The 17,453-nt window shown below is 36.4% G+C and overlaps 1 protein-coding gene across 2 annotated transcripts in view; it reads right to left on the minus strand.

Annotated features, from left to right (window-relative positions):
- Positions 1 to 4,286: 4,286 nt before the first annotated feature.
- The window catches only part of ATRNL1 (attractin like 1), a 519,346-nt gene continuing 506,179 nt past the window's right edge, over positions 4,287 to 17,453 (minus strand). For both annotated transcript variants that reach the window (XM_032988565.2, XM_032988564.2), the window contains one exon: positions 4,287 to 6,372. In XM_032988565.2, the coding sequence (XP_032844456.2) occupies positions 6,248 to 6,372 (125 nt within the window). In that variant the 3' untranslated portion in view covers positions 4,287 to 6,247. The remainder of the gene's footprint in view (positions 6,373 to 17,453) is intronic.

Consider the following 17,453-nt stretch of genomic DNA (forward strand, 5'->3'; position numbering starts at 1 on the left):
TTTTAATAAAGCTGGAACAGTTCAATAACACTCATGGGAATTCTGGAAAATAGTTCTACCAGATAATAAATATTTTCATGAGATATTTGGTAATATATAACACTATAACCAGATGGAATATGCAGACTTATAGATTTTAAGAAATCTTGTGATGCTATATCATGGCCTTTGAGCTACATTGGAAGAATCTATAACTTCGTAAAATGCTTTTAAAAAGGCATAGTCACTATTTGCCATGAAGAAGATCGAGCATGAAGAGGGTGTAAAATCTCTGGCCCTTTTAATATAAATGAGGGGTTAAGGCATGGGAACGCATTATCCCCAATATACTTCAACATGGTACAATCACTGACATTTTCAGACTGCAATGGACATCAAAATAGTGGAGTACATTTGGGATCCTATGGTCTGGGCAACTGTGAAGGAAGCAGAAGTTACTATACAAAGAACGGCTACTTGCAGAAGAAAAACAAAGAACAAATAACATAAAATCAGATATCTGAGAAGCCTGATTAATCAAAGATAACAGTATGTTGAGTAGATTAGTAAAATAATTTACCAGCAATGGAAAAATAACCTCAATAGGAGAAATTGAGAGCAAATTCTGTGACTGCTATTGTGTAGAGAGCCACAAAATATGAATTATTTAATATCTGCCAGCAAATGTTTCTTTTTTTTTTTTCTTTCTTCTAATTATACCTCAAGTTGTGGTATGGAAAACTGCAGCATCTAGCACTATTAAATAAGTCTAATACTAAATAACTTAATAACTAAAATATACTTAGCACTCATACAGTGACTGCTATTTTTAGATCACTAAAGATCTCTGAGTACCCTCTAAACATTAATTAATTCATCTTCAATATTCCCATATCACTAGTAAGGTTAATTTTATCATTCCTAAGTATTCAGTTAGAAAACTTAGAGCAAATAAATGATTTGCAATATTCCTACCATCTATTTAGCAGCAGAAACAAAATTGCCTGTATTAATACATGTAGAAAGATTTTTATACCTGCTCATTTGGCTCTTTGTGCTTTGGGGATGGGGAAAGGGGAGACTTTCAGGAATATTAACAGATTTCATTTCTGAGAGAAATCTTTAGGACACAGACAGTTTGGGTAGAGTTCTCTCATATGAACATCCATGTTGGCTATCCTAAATACTATGTTCCAAAATGATGTTTATTTTTTCTCAAGTATATTTTATAATTGAATATTGTAGAAGAGATTTAGGACTTCACATGAAAAAATAAATTGTCCTTCATGCTAACCACTAAAAATAATGTCGTAAGTTTTGATAAATACCTACCTGGAAAAGAATGTTAAAAAGACTCAGACCTTCAGCAGAATCAGATGCTTAAGATATCTTCTACATCTGGAAGTGTATTTGAAGAGCTTCATCTTATTATTTTGTTGCTTCTTGTCTAATAAAAGGTCTTTTAGAAAAAAGCATTTGTTAAAATTGGAAAAGAACATAGCTAAGCATTGTTTTGATGATAATATAGAAAGATAAACAGTTTTTGTTAAATGAGTAGCATTTCTCTCAAACTCCAAATTCATATAAGATTTCTGTATTAATAACGATGGCCTTAGCATGTGAAAACTGTTACAGGAAAATATACTAAAAAATAAAGGATATAAAAGGATGGAAGACACTTGCCTTACTTTATGCATTCAGTCTCGGACATGCTGAGAATACTGATTGCCAATTGATAATGATTGATAACAACTGATAAATCCATTTAAGGTTTTATTTCTGTAGAAATGACCATTAGTATATGCATAAATAGTTACTGATTCAGTTAAAGTTATCATACTATTCAATATAATATTTGAGAACATGTGAGGAAACTGAGAAAATGTTCTGATTTAGATCAGCTGTGAAACCAATTACATAATTCCATATATATATATATACATACACATATACGTTTCCTGTGTGTTTTAAAGAGGGTTGTTGGGTTTGTGTCTTTTTCTCTTTGTTCATCATTCCTACCCTTGCTTTCTTATTTTACAAAAAGTAAGTTTTTAACATATCAAGAATTGCAAAGAGACGTTTTTCACCATATATGCAATCATATAGAAATATAGATATTAATTTAGAAAGTGAAATAGCATTAAACAAGGAAAAGCTGAAAGAACTTATGGCCCTGGGTTATACAAGCCCAGGTTCTGCAAGGCCTGTTTTTGCCACCTTTGTTCTTCTTTGTTAGCATTTAACAAGCAAGTACAGCTGAAGACAATGGGAAATTCTGGCCAACTGTAGACAACATTAGTTTTGCTATTATTTACTATAAGCACTTAAAATAGCCTTAGGTACTCCATACTTTAGATATGATCTGAAATATGTATCAGTAAACTACAACTTTTCAGTTAATGCTGAGAAAATAGAGTTAATATATTTAACTTTCCCCAGTAATGTCAAGAATTCTGGATAGGACAATTTTGCTTAAAAAAAGAGAGGGATTGTTAATTACCTTTAACAGAGACTTTTCCTTTATTGTCAAGAAACCTTTCAGATGCTTTTTAAAAAACTGGTAATGAAGTAGATACGTAATGATTTTATAATTTAGATGAATAATATGAAAGTTATTATGCGTAAAGACTGAACATCTGCTAAAGTGATTCCAAACTAAAATTCTTACCATCAGGATTCCATCTCTCTACATTAGATTATTTAGAAAATAATTATTGCTGCAGATTTTACACATAACAAATTCCAGGTCCCAATCTGAACTTGTCCAACTGTTCTGGATTTTGGAAGATGAGAGGGTACTTTAACTATAAAGAGAACAGTCAACTATGAAAATGTTCAAATCAGATGAACCTGAATGTTCCTAATTAATGGTATCTTCATGCCTGAACGTATCTAGAATTTGGCCTTTTACTAAGGTATAATTTTAATAGTGGCAACATACATATAAACATTTTTTTGTATAGGTAAACTAACATTTCATTACATTTCATAGGAATGTAATGGATGGAAACAAGTATTTTAAAGTGTTATTTATATGTGCACAAATTTGATTCAAGTAGTTTCAGGACTTTATATAAATATGCAAGTACAGAGAGGAACTAAAGTAGTGAACCCATGCTACCCTGGACAGTCTATCTCATATTTTGAACAGTAATTCATAGCTTCTGAATTTCCCTTATCAGAATGCAAGGACTGAGGGGGTGGAGGTGGAATCCTGACAATCAGAACTTCACTGGGGCTTACTTTCCAGAACAGTGCTTAGTCATTTATTTTTTAACCCAATATAAATCACATTAGGGGTAAATCAGGCCATTCAACATTTTCTGACTCTAAGAAAGACTTCAAAAGTTAAATTGCAGAACAAGGTTTAAAAAAATTTGGCTTTTCATGAAGCAATCATAATGTGACAATTGATAAAACATCTCATCTGATGTACAGTGGTCATTATTAAAAAGTTTGCAATTATCAACTAACAAAATGTAGTTATCAGACATATTACACGATTTTTATACCTTTCAAATAGAAAGCTGTAACAGTTATTCTGAAACTTTGGTTTGAGATGTGTTGGCAAACTTCTGGTACTTAAGTCTGGCCATTATATAAGTATTCTTATTTATTTATTTTATTATTATATGACTTTACTAATTTGCATGCAATCAGGGACCCCGGGCGAAGAAAGATATTTTACAAAAAAACATTCTCTGAGTGAAGGAAAATGCTGAATGATCCGATGACAAACATGCTTCTCTTATACAAGAAAATAACATTTTTAACTGTTAACACGATAAAATGGTTGATAGCTTTTTGCCCATCTTCAGTCTTGCAATAAAATATTTTAATCCCTTTAAAACTCATACCTGCTTTTCAAGTATCTGTCAAAATCTGGCTGAGGTACAGGGAATGTCATCCTTTATGAGTGAGTATAGTAAAAACTGTTCTAAAAGACTACATGGTCCTTCTGTGTACAGGGATTCCAGTACATTCACAAAACACACACTGTATATTTCTTATGTGAAATGTTTAAGTTGAGGATAATACAGAGTTCGGAATATATTCCAGACAAGTGGTTCTTTCCTTTTCATAAGTGTATGCATCATATAAACCAGTTCCATCGGTTTATATTCATTTGAAGAGATCAACTTTAAAACTGACAGTAAGGGTTGTTTTCAAAAGACTATTGTTTTCACTATGCTAAGTAGCACTGATTGAAAGTTTCCAACAGAAGCTTTAAAAAGGAATTTTTAAGGTTTTAAGATATAAGAGATTGAGGTCAGAATAGGCAATAAAATTCACAAGATTGTGATGTCATTATTTTAGGATAGTAATCTTATTTTAAGATATTAAAATACTGAAACAATCATGCCAGCGTAAGAAATAATTATACCATAATTCATAAGTGCATAATTTATCAAAACAATAGAGCAGTCATGGTTAGATGCAACCTAATATTCCTGTATAAGGTATAACTACATACTGTACAATCGTTCCTTTTTATAATTATTTTTACATTTAGTCCTCATCCAAATTAAGCTGAGCACTTCTATGTATGAATGGCATTACGAAATAAACACAACTCACAACAGGGCTTTATTACCGCTACTGCACCACCATGGCATGCAAGTAACTATGTAGACAACTATAAACAGTAAAATGTCATCATCTTCCTGAAATAAAAACATGAAAAATACAGATATAGTAGTAAACATCAATTATCTTTTTATCTTTCATATTTACCAAAAGTCTATCATTACATGAGGCATTTATACCTCTGTATCACTCTCCTGTACTGGTATGGAGGCAAATTTGGAGTTGAGAAACTATGCTTTCAACAAGCTTGTTCAAAACTACTGGTTTCATATTATACTGCTGTCAATGTGTAATATGTAAATGAGAATATGACACGACTGCTACCTACCCCTTAGCATTCTCTTACTCATTTGTATAATCATGAGTTTTGACTAAATAAAAAGACTGAGGGCCATTAAAACTATGTTAAGTAGGTTATCTGTTGTGGTGACTGAGCCCCCAGAAGACTAATGTCCTATGGAAAGAAAAGTCTTTTATCTGCTTTTTGTTGCTAAGTTCTGATTGTGTGAGGTTCCATACTGGATATTGGTTTTGAGAACAACTGTTGGAAGCAACTTAGATTTCTATTTATTTATTTATTTATTATTGTTATGCAGGGTAATTCCTTAATTGGTATGAAAGTGAGAATGAGATTAAATTCTGCAGCTGGGAGGAGAAAAAATATCCATACTTCATTATAAAAACAAGGGTTAAAGTGCTGACTGGGATTCATTTCTTCTGCTTGGAGGTCAGGACAATATATAGATACTAGCAAATTTCAGTATTGAAATCAGAGCAGGTAGAGTAACAGCAAGTTAAGCTCTCTTTAGATTTGTAATCTTGGTGATTCTCTTGGGGAAAAAAAAAAAAAAAAAAAAGAGCAAACTATTGCAGAAGAAGCTTTTCCATGCTCAATTTTGCTAATCAGTTAGGTGGCATGGAGGACCCACATACACTCTTTGTAAAATATATAATTCAAAATTTAGAATAGACTCTTAGGTACAGAAACATGAAAATTTACCCATCACTCTGCTGCAGCCAAGATATGTTTCTGAGGCTTTTACAAGGTAATAAAAATAATAATGAAATGCTCAAATGATTTTTTTATGGATTTATCTTTCAAATATTACATGTGGTGTTCTCGGGTTATACCTATGCTAAATTCAAAAGCTGCCTACCTATTTTGGGCAATGATAAAAGAACACCTAAATCCAAATGATCCTCTTTAGTTCTTGCTTGCTGGAAAGAAATCTTAATGCTGATTACAAGGAAAGAACTGTACAATTCTCATTGTTACATTAAGCTATACAAAAATGTCCTTTAGTTCCATGGAATTTGCTTAGCTTTCAATTATACAATTTCCTTCTACATTACACAACAACGTACAGTTTTTCCTAGTTCTGTTCAAGGATTTTCCCTGCTCTGATATGTTCAGGATTAAGAACACTAGGTATTCCATTTCGTGTTTTGTTGATATCAGGTTCCATTCTTCTTATTAAAAGCTCATCAAACATACTCATACCTACCATAAGTTTGTTCTGATTTGGGGTGTAGTAGGCTGTGTGACTATAACAGAGCACAGTACCTCATATGTTCTTTCATAGATTTGCCTCCATAAAAACTGAGGCTGTAGTATAGCTTTCAACGGAAGCCATTTAAAAAAAAAAAACATTACAGAATATACAATTTTAGTTTTTGAATCTCAGACACAAGTTCCTTGACGTGTTGAAAGATGATGTTTTCGATTTCTGACTCCTGAACTCTTATCTTTACAGTCCGCAGGCTTCTGTTGTGAAATGTCTATCAGTGCACTTGCAATTGCAAGACCTGTAGGATAAATAAAGGAAAAACAAAATTTAATGCTCAGGTTTTTTGAGAAGAGTTCCAGAGCAGTGTGATGGTTCCTTTCATGCTAAGTTTTTGTACTTTCCCAGGAGTAATCAGTTTTAGTTCAGACTTAGATAACAAGTTCTCACTTTTTAAAATGCTACCTGGTAACAGTGAAGAAACAGGAAGAAAAAAAATGCAGTTAAGACACCAGACTGGAAATCAGAAGTGTGTTCCATTTAAGTCTCTTATTGATTTGCTGTGTGATCTTAGCATCACCTCTTTCTATCTCCATTTTCTTGGCTATGTGGACTAGCAGCTCTCTGACATGGATTTTCTCTTATTAAATGTTTGTGCATTGCATTTAGAAATGTATGGAACTATCAAATCAGAAAATAAAAGGTAAATGGAGACCACAGTTAAGACAAAATTGTATCCTTGAATATTTCCCTTCGCAATACATATGCCCCCCTAATTTGGGAATATTCAGAGATTAGTATTTACCATGAACAAAAAGACAGGAAAATATCTTTCTAGAATGCATGGATTTGTGAACAGAAAGTGAACCATGAGGGCCTGGATAAATTCTAAATGTTGTCAACTCACCAAAACTCTTCTTTTTCAGATTCTGATTAAGTTGTTAATATTTCATGACCTGTTATAATCTTAACAGGGTATTACAGAGGACATGGATAGGCATGCTTAGGAAACAAGTACTTTAAGAATTTACTCTTCCATTTTCTTGTTACTGCATACTTGCTGGAAATTACTGACTTCTGCTGAAGTTCTGTGATTGACAACACACTTAATAAATGGTAGTTCTGAGTTTTTAAACTCACACAGGTGATATTGCAATGAAATGGATTAGGAGTATTCACATCATTCATACGTTCTACTGCACCATAGCTGCAATAAAACCATGACACTCATATCTTCAAAAGAATATTATATACCCATAATGTAGGTAAAGAAGGTGCTGTTTCTCCATACTGCCCAATACATCTCAATCTCTAACCAATAACAGTACTACCCCACAAGAAAACCTTTCAAAATACTTTTCAACATGTTTAACAGGCGGTCTCTATTTTTTAACTCAGGCCAATATCAAACTCAGTTTATCTATTACAGAATCCAATTTTGCAATATTTTTCATGCATTCCCTTATTACAACACTTATGTACTAAGAAACTGAAAAAATATTTTTCACTTACAAGTGTTTCTACATGCTTCTTTCCTAATAAATGATATCCTGTCAGATTTGGTTCAGGTTTCCAGTGTCCTGAAAAAATCTATGCTATTACACATTTTAGCACTACCTTTCTTACTTCACAAAAATGATGCAATAATTAATTAATGTGCATGCAGCTTTTTGAAAATTCATGGCACTATACTGTAAAATGCTAAGTACAATTATCATTGTTACATTTCAGAGTACATAAGGGCCAAGATTAATAAAGTATTTTTTCTCACATACACATATATTTCCTGGCATGAGCTAGTGATGCTTTAAATCGGACTTTGATAAATTAAACTTTTTAAATCTTTGAGACACTTTTAAAGTAGCAGTAGTATCTGGTATTAGCAAATTCAGGGATAAAACCTAAATAATGTTTTGATAGTTGCTTACATGTGGTCCTGTCTCTAGCAGTTAGGCTCAGGGAATATGCTAAATGGAATGAATATTATTAAGAAAACAGATTTTTCATTTTCTATAAGATATTTTAAAATAAACTTGGACGTATGATGCTAACTTCACTTTACAGAACAACTAACATAAAGGAAGAACTATTTCTTTCAAATCTAATGCTGCATACTGGGATATATTGGCATGCTGTTAGAGTTCCATTAAAATCGGGTCACTACAGAAGATCATTTTTCAAAACGTCACACAAATCATCTCATGAAATTAATTTATTATGTTCTCTACGCCCAGCATAGTTCCTTGTTATCAAAGCAATACAATTAACTGGGGGAACAAATCATTATTTCAGACTGGCAGTCTAAAGGAATTTCATTTACCAAGTCAAGCTGATGCACAGACACTGCAAGCAAACAGAATTTACATCAAAATACAACAGAAGATTTGATAAAATTGCTGTAGCTTACATATTCATTAAAAGAAAAAAAAACAAACCATTCTCTTTATTTTAGAGGCTTTGTATCTAAACAACAAATGTGAATACATTTATAGTAATTAAAGTTTGAACTGTAAATCGTATAGTGCTCTATATCTGTTACCTCAGTTCATAAGTTATTACATTTACCCACCTTCACTGAATGTTGCCATTTAAATATCCTACCTACCATCCAAACTGGTATTTTCCATACCAGTACACAGTATCTGGTTGCTTCTGACTCCTGAGTAAGGTGGCAGAAAAGAACAGTGGAGTCAGTAAGCATCCCACATGGAGAATCAATGGGTCACCTCTAATAGTCTAATTTTTGGAAATTCAAGCCTAGCTGCAGAACCAGACCTATTTTTAAGTTTAGTTTGTTTTTCTACTAAATGTTATAGAAATAACCTGACCTAGTTCTATGCAGCTAAAACAACCTCCAGCTTGTTTTAAGGGTATGTATGGGAAGATCATTAAGAAGTGAGCCTAGTCAAATACATAAGTGGAAAGTATATTTTTGTAAGAGATAATTGCATCCACAATGAGAAAAATACCAGAGAAAGCAATATGAACTTGGTTATCTTTAGCAGAACTATTGTCTTTCCTAATGGAAGTTAAATGGTAATAGTTTATTCTCAGGAAGTAAGTGTCTAATCATAAAATTACTGGTGTGTGAATTTTTTGCCTTTTTTTTACAATTATGCAAAACAATTAATAAGTACAGGAATAAAATACAGCACATCAAATGAGATTGCCTTGAGAAGTGCATTCCCGATTTATATACAAACAGCATTTTAATTCTGCATTTGAACAAAAGCATCTGAAAAAGTAATTCATTTTGAGATGCTCTCCTCCCAGTCTCTGTAAAAACAGGCAGTACTATATATTTTAATTTTGCAGCAAAACAGCTTCATTAGGCGTGAAAGGTTAATTGCAGGTTTAAGTGCAGTTCAGGGAACAATGCACGGGTCTGTAGTGAATAGCACAGTCTGCTACAGGAAGGCTGAGTGCTATAAACTGTTTGCCCTGCTGAAATGTTTTACTACCTCATTTACTAACTGTCTTCTTTTACTGCTTGTATTTGTAGTTCTTCTAAACCTTTAATAGCTACAGTTTTATTTCACTGTAATCAGATTTAAATGGAAATACCCATGCTGGGATGTTTAAACATTTTTCCTCTGATTGTATACAGCTACATTTGAACTGATGTAAGGCTACACTATCTCTCAAAGTAGGAAAAAACCCTACATTGAAAAAGTTAGTCCTACATGCTGGCGTGCATATTTAAAACCTTTTTTACTCCTCATTCATTTTAATGAGAAATGCATTGCGTTCCTACTATCCCCTTTGTTAAAAGTAAAGGAACAAAGAATGGCCTTAGATTCATGGTTAGACAGGTAACTGAAAATGGTTTTTTTCAATTTAACTATGTATTATTAAGAGATAACATTTGGATAGATGCCTTCATTTGATTAAATTCTACACATTTTCATTGTTATGAAGAATCAGAACATTCAGAAAGCTGAAGACAATAAAATAACTACAACTCAGGTAGATCAATTAGATTTGTTTGACATTTTAACCAAAATTATAGTAATTGTTTAAGGTGACCTTAAGCAATGAAAATAAAATAACAGCTGCCATACAGACCAAATTAAACAGAAAAGGCTGAGTAAATGCTGTACTATTAAAGTAATAGCTTCACCCTTCAGCACCCAGCAGTCTTTGCGCTACTTCCATTTGTTGATTCTTTAACCATGTGTTACTGTACATGCTCACCTAATAGTGGGCAGAATCCTTTTATCATAAAGGAACTGTTATTTGAAGTCTTTCCATTGTAGAAGATGCAATGCCCATAAATATCTGTACAGATATATCTAAGCGGTCTGAAGACATACTGGGTAACTGATGAGAATTAAAGACTCTAGTGCCTCATGAAGCTGACCATAGCACACAGTGAAGCCAGTGAAAGCTCATCAATAAAACTACCAGTTATAGGGAATTGTAATGAGTTCTGTCATTTATCATTATTTCAAGTCTATAAAAAACTGCTTTGTAAATACACAATGTATATTGTGTGTATAAATGACATTTATATACAAAACTACCTTGTTAATAATGTAGTTTTGTATCATCTATTTCTTAATATGATGAAGCAGATCACATCCACCATAACCCTTATGCATTCACACAAGGAATGCATACATTTATTCTTCATAAGAAATATATATGTTAGCTACAGTGTTTATAATGGCAGATGAACATAACTTTCAAGAAGTTATGTTGTTTTAGCCAAAACATTGTTTCTAGCCAAATGTTTCTGAGTACCCGCTGAAAAAGTTCTCTCACTTTCTATGAGACATTGTGCTAGGAATATTCTTATTCAGTTTAGCTGTTTGGTAAAATTTTCAAGATTGTCTGGTACTTCCTATAACATTCCTGTTTTCCCAACCAAACTTTCTCCAAGCGGACTAACTCATGATTAATTTTCATGACTGAAAAGGCCAGAATGTTGTATGTGCTACACACTCCTGTGCTATAAATCAAGTCGTGTCAGGAGGTATCTATAAAGGCACATAAAATGGAACCAGAACAAAATTTGGGATTCAAAAGCATGATCAGAGCAGATGAGGCTCTCTATAAACAGGTAAGGGAAGCCTCACATTCACAATTGGGGACTTCAACCACACTGATATCTGTTGGAGGGACAACACAGCAGGGTATTAGCAATCCAGGACATTCCTGAAGTGCACTGATAACTTTCTTCTCCAAGTGACAGAAGAGCCAATGAGGAGAGGTGCTATGCTGGGTCTTCTTCTCATCAACAAGAGGCTGGTGGGGAACATGTAGCTCAAGGGCAGCTTTGGCTGCAGTGACTATGAAATGGTGGAGTTCAAGATCCTTTGGGCAGTGTGGAGGGTGCACAGCTGGATCGCTACCCCGGACTTCAGGAAAGCAGACTACTCTGGCTTCTTCAGGGATCTCCCTGATAGAATACCATGGGATAAAGCTTAAAAGGCAAAAGGGGCCCAAGAAAGCTGGCTAATATTCAAGGATCACCTCCTTCCAGATCAGGAGTGATGAATCTTGACAAAGAAGAAGTCCAGTAAAAACTCCATGATGCCTGCATGGATGAACAAGTAGTTTGTGGACAAGCTCAAGCACAAAAAGGAAGCCTACAGAAGGTGGAAGCAAGCACAGGTAGCCTGGGAAGGATACAGAGAAATGGTCTGAACAGCCAGATACCAGGTTAGGAAGGCTAAAGCCCTGGTAGAATTAAATCTGGCCAGGGATGTCAAGGGCAACAAGAATTGCTTCTCTAGGTACCTCAGTGATAAAAGGAAGACTAGGGAAAATGTGGGCCTTCTGTGGAAGGAAATGGGAGACCTGGTTACCCAGGATATGGAGAAAGCTGAGGCACTCTGAATTTTTTGCCCCAGTCTTCACTGGCAAGTGCTCCAGCACCCAAACCACAGAAGGCAAAGTCAGGAACTGGGAGAATGAAGAACCACCGACTGTAGGAAAAGATCAGGTTTGAAACCATCTAAGGAACCTGAAGGTGCACAAGACCATAGGACCTAGTGAGATACATCCATGGGTCCTGAGGGAACTTGCAGATGAAGTGGCTAAGACACTATTCATCATATTTGAGATGTTGTGGCAGTTCAGTGAAGTCTCACGGACTGCAAAGGGGTAACATAACCCCCATTTTTAAAAAGTAAAAAAACGAAGACCTGAGGAGCTACAGGCCATTCAGTCTTATCTCTGTGCCACACAAAAATCATGGAGCGAATCCTCCTTGAAACTATGCTAGGGCACATGGAAAATAAGGAGGTGATTGGTGACAGCTAACATGGCTTCACTAAGGCAAAATTGTGCCTGACAAATTTGGTGGCCTTCTACAACAGGGTTACAGCATTGGTGGATATAAGAAGAGCAACTGACTTCATCTACCAGACTTGTGCAAGGCATCTGACACTGTCCCACATGACATTCTCGTCTCTAAATTGGAGAGATATTAATTTAATGGATGGACCACTCGGTGGATAAGGAAATGGCTGGATGGTTTCACTCAAAGAATTGCAGTAAATGGCTCAATGTCCAAACAGAGACATGTAACAAGTGACATTCCTCAAGGTCAGTATTGGGACCTGCACAATTTAACATCTTTGTCAGGGACACGGACCGTGGGATTGAGTGTAGCCTCAGCAAGCTCACTGACAACACTGAGCTGTGTGATGAAGACAACATGCTGGAGGGAAGGGATACTATCCAGAGGAACCTAGACAGGCTTGAGAGGTGGGCCCATGCAAACTTCATGAAGGTCAACAAGCCCAAGTGCAAGGTCCTGCACATGGATCAGGGCAATCCCAAGCACAGATCCAGGCTGGGCGGAGAGTGGATTAAGATCAGACCTGTGGAGAAGGACTTGGGGGTCTTAGAGGATGGAAAGCTGATTATGAGCCATCAATGTGCTCTTGCAGCCCAGAAAGTCAACTGTGCCTTGGGCTGCATCAAGAGAAGTGTGACAAGAATGTCAAGGGAGGGGATTCTCCCCCTCTACTCTGCTCTTGTGAGACCCCACCCGTAGTGCTGTGTCCAGCTCTGGGACCCCAACATCAGAACAACATGGACCTGTTGGAGCAAGTCCAGAGGAGGCCACAAAGGTGATCATGGGGCTGGAGCACCTCCCTTATGAAGACAAACTGAGAGACTTGGGGTTCTTCAGCCTACGGAAGAGAAGGATCCAGGGACACCTTATAGCAGCCTTCCAGCTCTTAAAGGGGGCTACAGGAAAGATGGGGAGGGACACTTTATCAGGGGGGTGTGGGAATAGGACGAGGGGTAATGGTTTTAAACTGAAAGAGGGTAGATTTAGATTAGACATAAGGAAGAAACTCTTTACTGTGAGGGTGGTGAGACACCAGAACAGATTGTCCAGAGAAGCTGTGGCTGCCCCCTCCCTGGAAGGGTTCAAGGCCAGGTTGGACGGGGCTTCGAGCACTCTAGTCTGGTGGAAGGTGTCCCTGTCATAGCAGCAGGTTGGAGCCAGATGATCTTTAAGGTCCCTTCAAACCCAAACCGTTCTATGATTCTATGATCCACAAAACCTTCTCCTAACCATGTATGAACCTGATACTCAAGTGTCTATTATCCAGGATTAAACTTAAGTGTCATCTGAAGTTCAAGACTGTACATGGCTAGAGGAACCACTGTATCTCACAACAGAGCTAAGTTCATTTCAAAGTCAGAAAACAGACAAATCTGTCGTGTATCTGAGGGTCCCAATCTGGCAGGTGTGCCTGGACAATATCCAGAGATCATGGACTTAGTCACAGAGAAAAACAATCATAAGCAACTGCCAAGAAGAGTATGTTTCTTCATAACCTGTCAGGTTCAATGGGTTTTTATTTGAATTAGATTTTTTTAAAAAGGACAAACTGACAGCACCTCAAAATCACAAAGTCTTTTTATGGGCTTCTCTTCCTGTTTGGTACATGGATGTGTATTTTAAGTTGACATCACACTTACTATGAGAAAGATATATTAAGCAAACTAAACTAACTAGGAAATTACTTTGGGCAAGTATCCCCATAATTTTTTTTTCATGTGATAATTTTTACTAGATGGGAAAACAGGCAAGAGTCCAGGATGTATGTTTTCCTTTTCTTATGCATATAACTTAATTAAATAAGTAAAATATGAGACAGAGTTTAAACCATAACAATAACAAAGTAAATAATGATAGTGTGGAATTAAATAGCCAGACACTAGTAGAGAGGAGATGTCATGCTCCTTTGTATTATACCCTTGGTATTTAGTAACAACAGCTGTCTATAAGGGGCTATGAAACTCCTATTCCCAGAATAGATTTATAAATTACTTGCTGTCAGTTTGTGGGAAACACAGATTATACAATAAAGGATCTTTTACAAAATGTTCAACCTTTCCTATTTTTTCTCATTTTGAAAAGGAAATGGCCCTACATATTTGTGTGAAATATTTGTGCTCCAAGGGGCCGGTAGTGATTTTTTTTGGTATACAGTCAGGCAGTTTCCCCTTCCCTTTCAGCGTGAGATATCTATAGTTTAGTCTGTAATACAATACAATACAAGTCTGTACAATATCTGGTGCCTTTAAACTATCCAGCCTGTCAGTGTTTGGTCTCTCTGGCTATTGACAGGCAGGGATTGACTATGCACTTTGGGTTAGCTCTTTTCCATTCAGCAAGTCAAACAAAAACTGTACTGATGAAGGGGACCTAGTGAGGAGGTGGAGACACTATGGTAGTGGATTTGGCACAATCTAATGTTAATTAACTGAAGCTTTTTATTCCCACCCTCATTTCTCAACTGAAGACATCATGGAACGCAAGAATCACAGAATCATAAAATTGTTTAGGTTGGAAAAGACCCTTAAGATCATTGAGTTAAATTGGTAAGCTAACATTGCCAAGTCCACCAATAAACCGTGTCCCTAAGTGTCACTTCTACACATCTTTTACATACCTCCAGGGATGGTGATTCAACCACTTCCCTGGACAGCCTGTTCCAATGTTTGATAAGCCTTTTGGTGAAGAAATTTTTCATAATATCCAATCTAAACCTCCCCTGGTGCAACTTGAGGCCATTTCCTCTTCTGCTATCACTTGTTACTTGGGAGAAGAGACCGACACCCACCTCACTACAGCCTCCTTTCAGGTAGTTGCAGAGGGCAATAAGGTTTTCCCTGAGCCTCCTTTTCTCCAGGCTAAACAACCCCAGTTCCCTCAGCTCCTCCTTCACTGATTACTTTTAAAAGGAGCTAATATGAGATGACTGCATTTAGCTGGACTGTATCGTCAGACCTGTACACCAATCCAACCTGTTCACCTTGCAGCACAGGTGGAAATAGAAATGCACTTACTTAACAAGTGGGAGATGAAGATTGAGGTAATGGCTGACCTGAGCTGGGAGAGGACCTCTCATTTGAAACTGTGTAAGAGATAATGGGTGGGGAATGGTAAGTCATGGGAGGTCTTGAAGATGAATAATGATATTTGAGGCAACAGAAAAATAGAGTGCATGGAGCTACTAAAAATTATTCTGTGTTAAAAAAAAAAAAAAAAAAAAAAAGGTCAAGAAAAAGATCTGAAATAAATGTAGTCAAGACAGTAGTTGTTTAGCATGGCAGTAATTCAGAAGTAAGCTGCAGAGATCCTATGCAAGGGCTTTTGTTTTGGTGATGCAGAGTGAAGATGGTGTAAAGGAGAGACTGCAGCAACAGAATTAAGCAAGACTATGCACTCTGGTGGTGAGGAAGCAAAGGAATGACAGTCAAAGAATACTTGGGCAAGACTGGAGGGACAGCAAAGTGTAATGATCCAACAGAATCACAGTTAATGTCTCAAACATCCAATAAAGAACTTCAGTAAAGAGAACCGGAGCTGTGATGGGAAGATGCAGCAAGAAGAGAGGGCCTCTTGGAGGTGGGACTGCACTTTTCTGAGGCTGGACTTCACTATTTTGAGTGACTCAGTAAAGAGCCAATAGAGAAGCTGTTTTCATGACATGTGCTGGGAAGAAAGGTCAGACACTGGTCAGACCTGCAGGGAAGGGTGGGAGTAGCTCCCCAACAACCCCCAAGCCCACCAACCCATTTCCAAAAGACTCTGAAGGTACAAACTACACGTGCGCCAAAGCCGAGAACTCTAGAAGCTCAGACTGCTTAATTAGCCTAATGAGTCCAAGTACCTGCCTGGAGGAGGGGCAAGGGATTACGAAAGGACATGAATCAAAGCCCTGAGTGGCAGTGCCCCTCTGGAACTGGACCTTTAGGCTGGCTGGACCACGTGAGAACTGGGACTGGTGAAATCTTTCCTTTTTGTCTCTGTCCTTCTCTCTTCGCCCTCTTTTCCTCTTTCTCTCTCCTTTTCTCTCCCACTCTCTATCCCTATATCCCTGCATACAAGGCAAGGCTTGCCCGGGGCATGTTTTAGGCTTGTCAGTGCACATTCACTTTGTGGCTTGTCAGTGTGCATTGTAAGATTTGCAGTTTGTTGGTTTAAGCTGTGGGGTTTACTGCTTGTGGCGGAGGTTGCAAGGCTTACTGACAAAGTTTCATGCCAATATCTGTTGTGAACAAATAATATCTAGGTTTTTGAGTTGAAGAATCCCTGGTGGTGTTTCACCTTAATCCTGTTTTGGGAATCAGCAAATCTGAGTTGCCATCCCAAGAAATTGGAACGTGACAAAAGGATAATAGTGTCATTAACACAGACTCGAGGGAAAACAGTGGAATACAAACTCATATGAAGATATGTTGTGGGAATGAAAAATAAACTACATAAAACTTGTCTGTAACCTAACCTCTTGGTGAAGGGTAACCCAAATCCAGGTGTATGGAATACAGACTTCAGTTAAAGTCAAATACATTCATTTTCTACAAATAAAGGAAGAAGCTGAACTACAGATACTTTCCCAAGATCTCTGACATCTAGCTTTGCCAAAAAATCTTTAAATTTGAATAGTAAAGCATACATTAAGCTATGATGGTTAAACAACATTACTAGGTATACTACCTATTTCTTGGACTCTGTTCCTTACAATTCCCTGGTAAAGCTTGTCGCAGATTTATCCAGTGATATTAAGAATATGACTGACTCCAAAGATTAAAAAAATAATAAAAAAGGAATTGTACTTGACTGTTGACTCTGAAGATAAAATTTTCTTCATATATTGACTCACTTTAGATATTACAATAGGTTTAGGAAATAGTTACATTTTGACTAGTTTAGTAATAGCTCCTAAAGCTGCAATACTTATCAGTACTAAATTTCAATTAATAAAGCAGGCACCACATTTAGTCAGGAAATATATTCTTCTCACAGAGTAGCAGAGCTAAGAGAATTAAAGCATCTTGATGTTTTTACCTAAGAAGTTTTACTTTGGCAGTAATTACAGACAAATGATCTATTGTTAGACCATT

Source organism: Tyto alba, unplaced genomic scaffold, assembly GCF_018691265.1.
Source record: "Tyto alba isolate M040663 unplaced genomic scaffold, T.alba_DEE_v4.0 Super-Scaffold_1, whole genome shotgun sequence".
Classification (NCBI taxonomy): domain Eukaryota; kingdom Metazoa; phylum Chordata; class Aves; order Strigiformes; family Tytonidae; genus Tyto; species Tyto alba.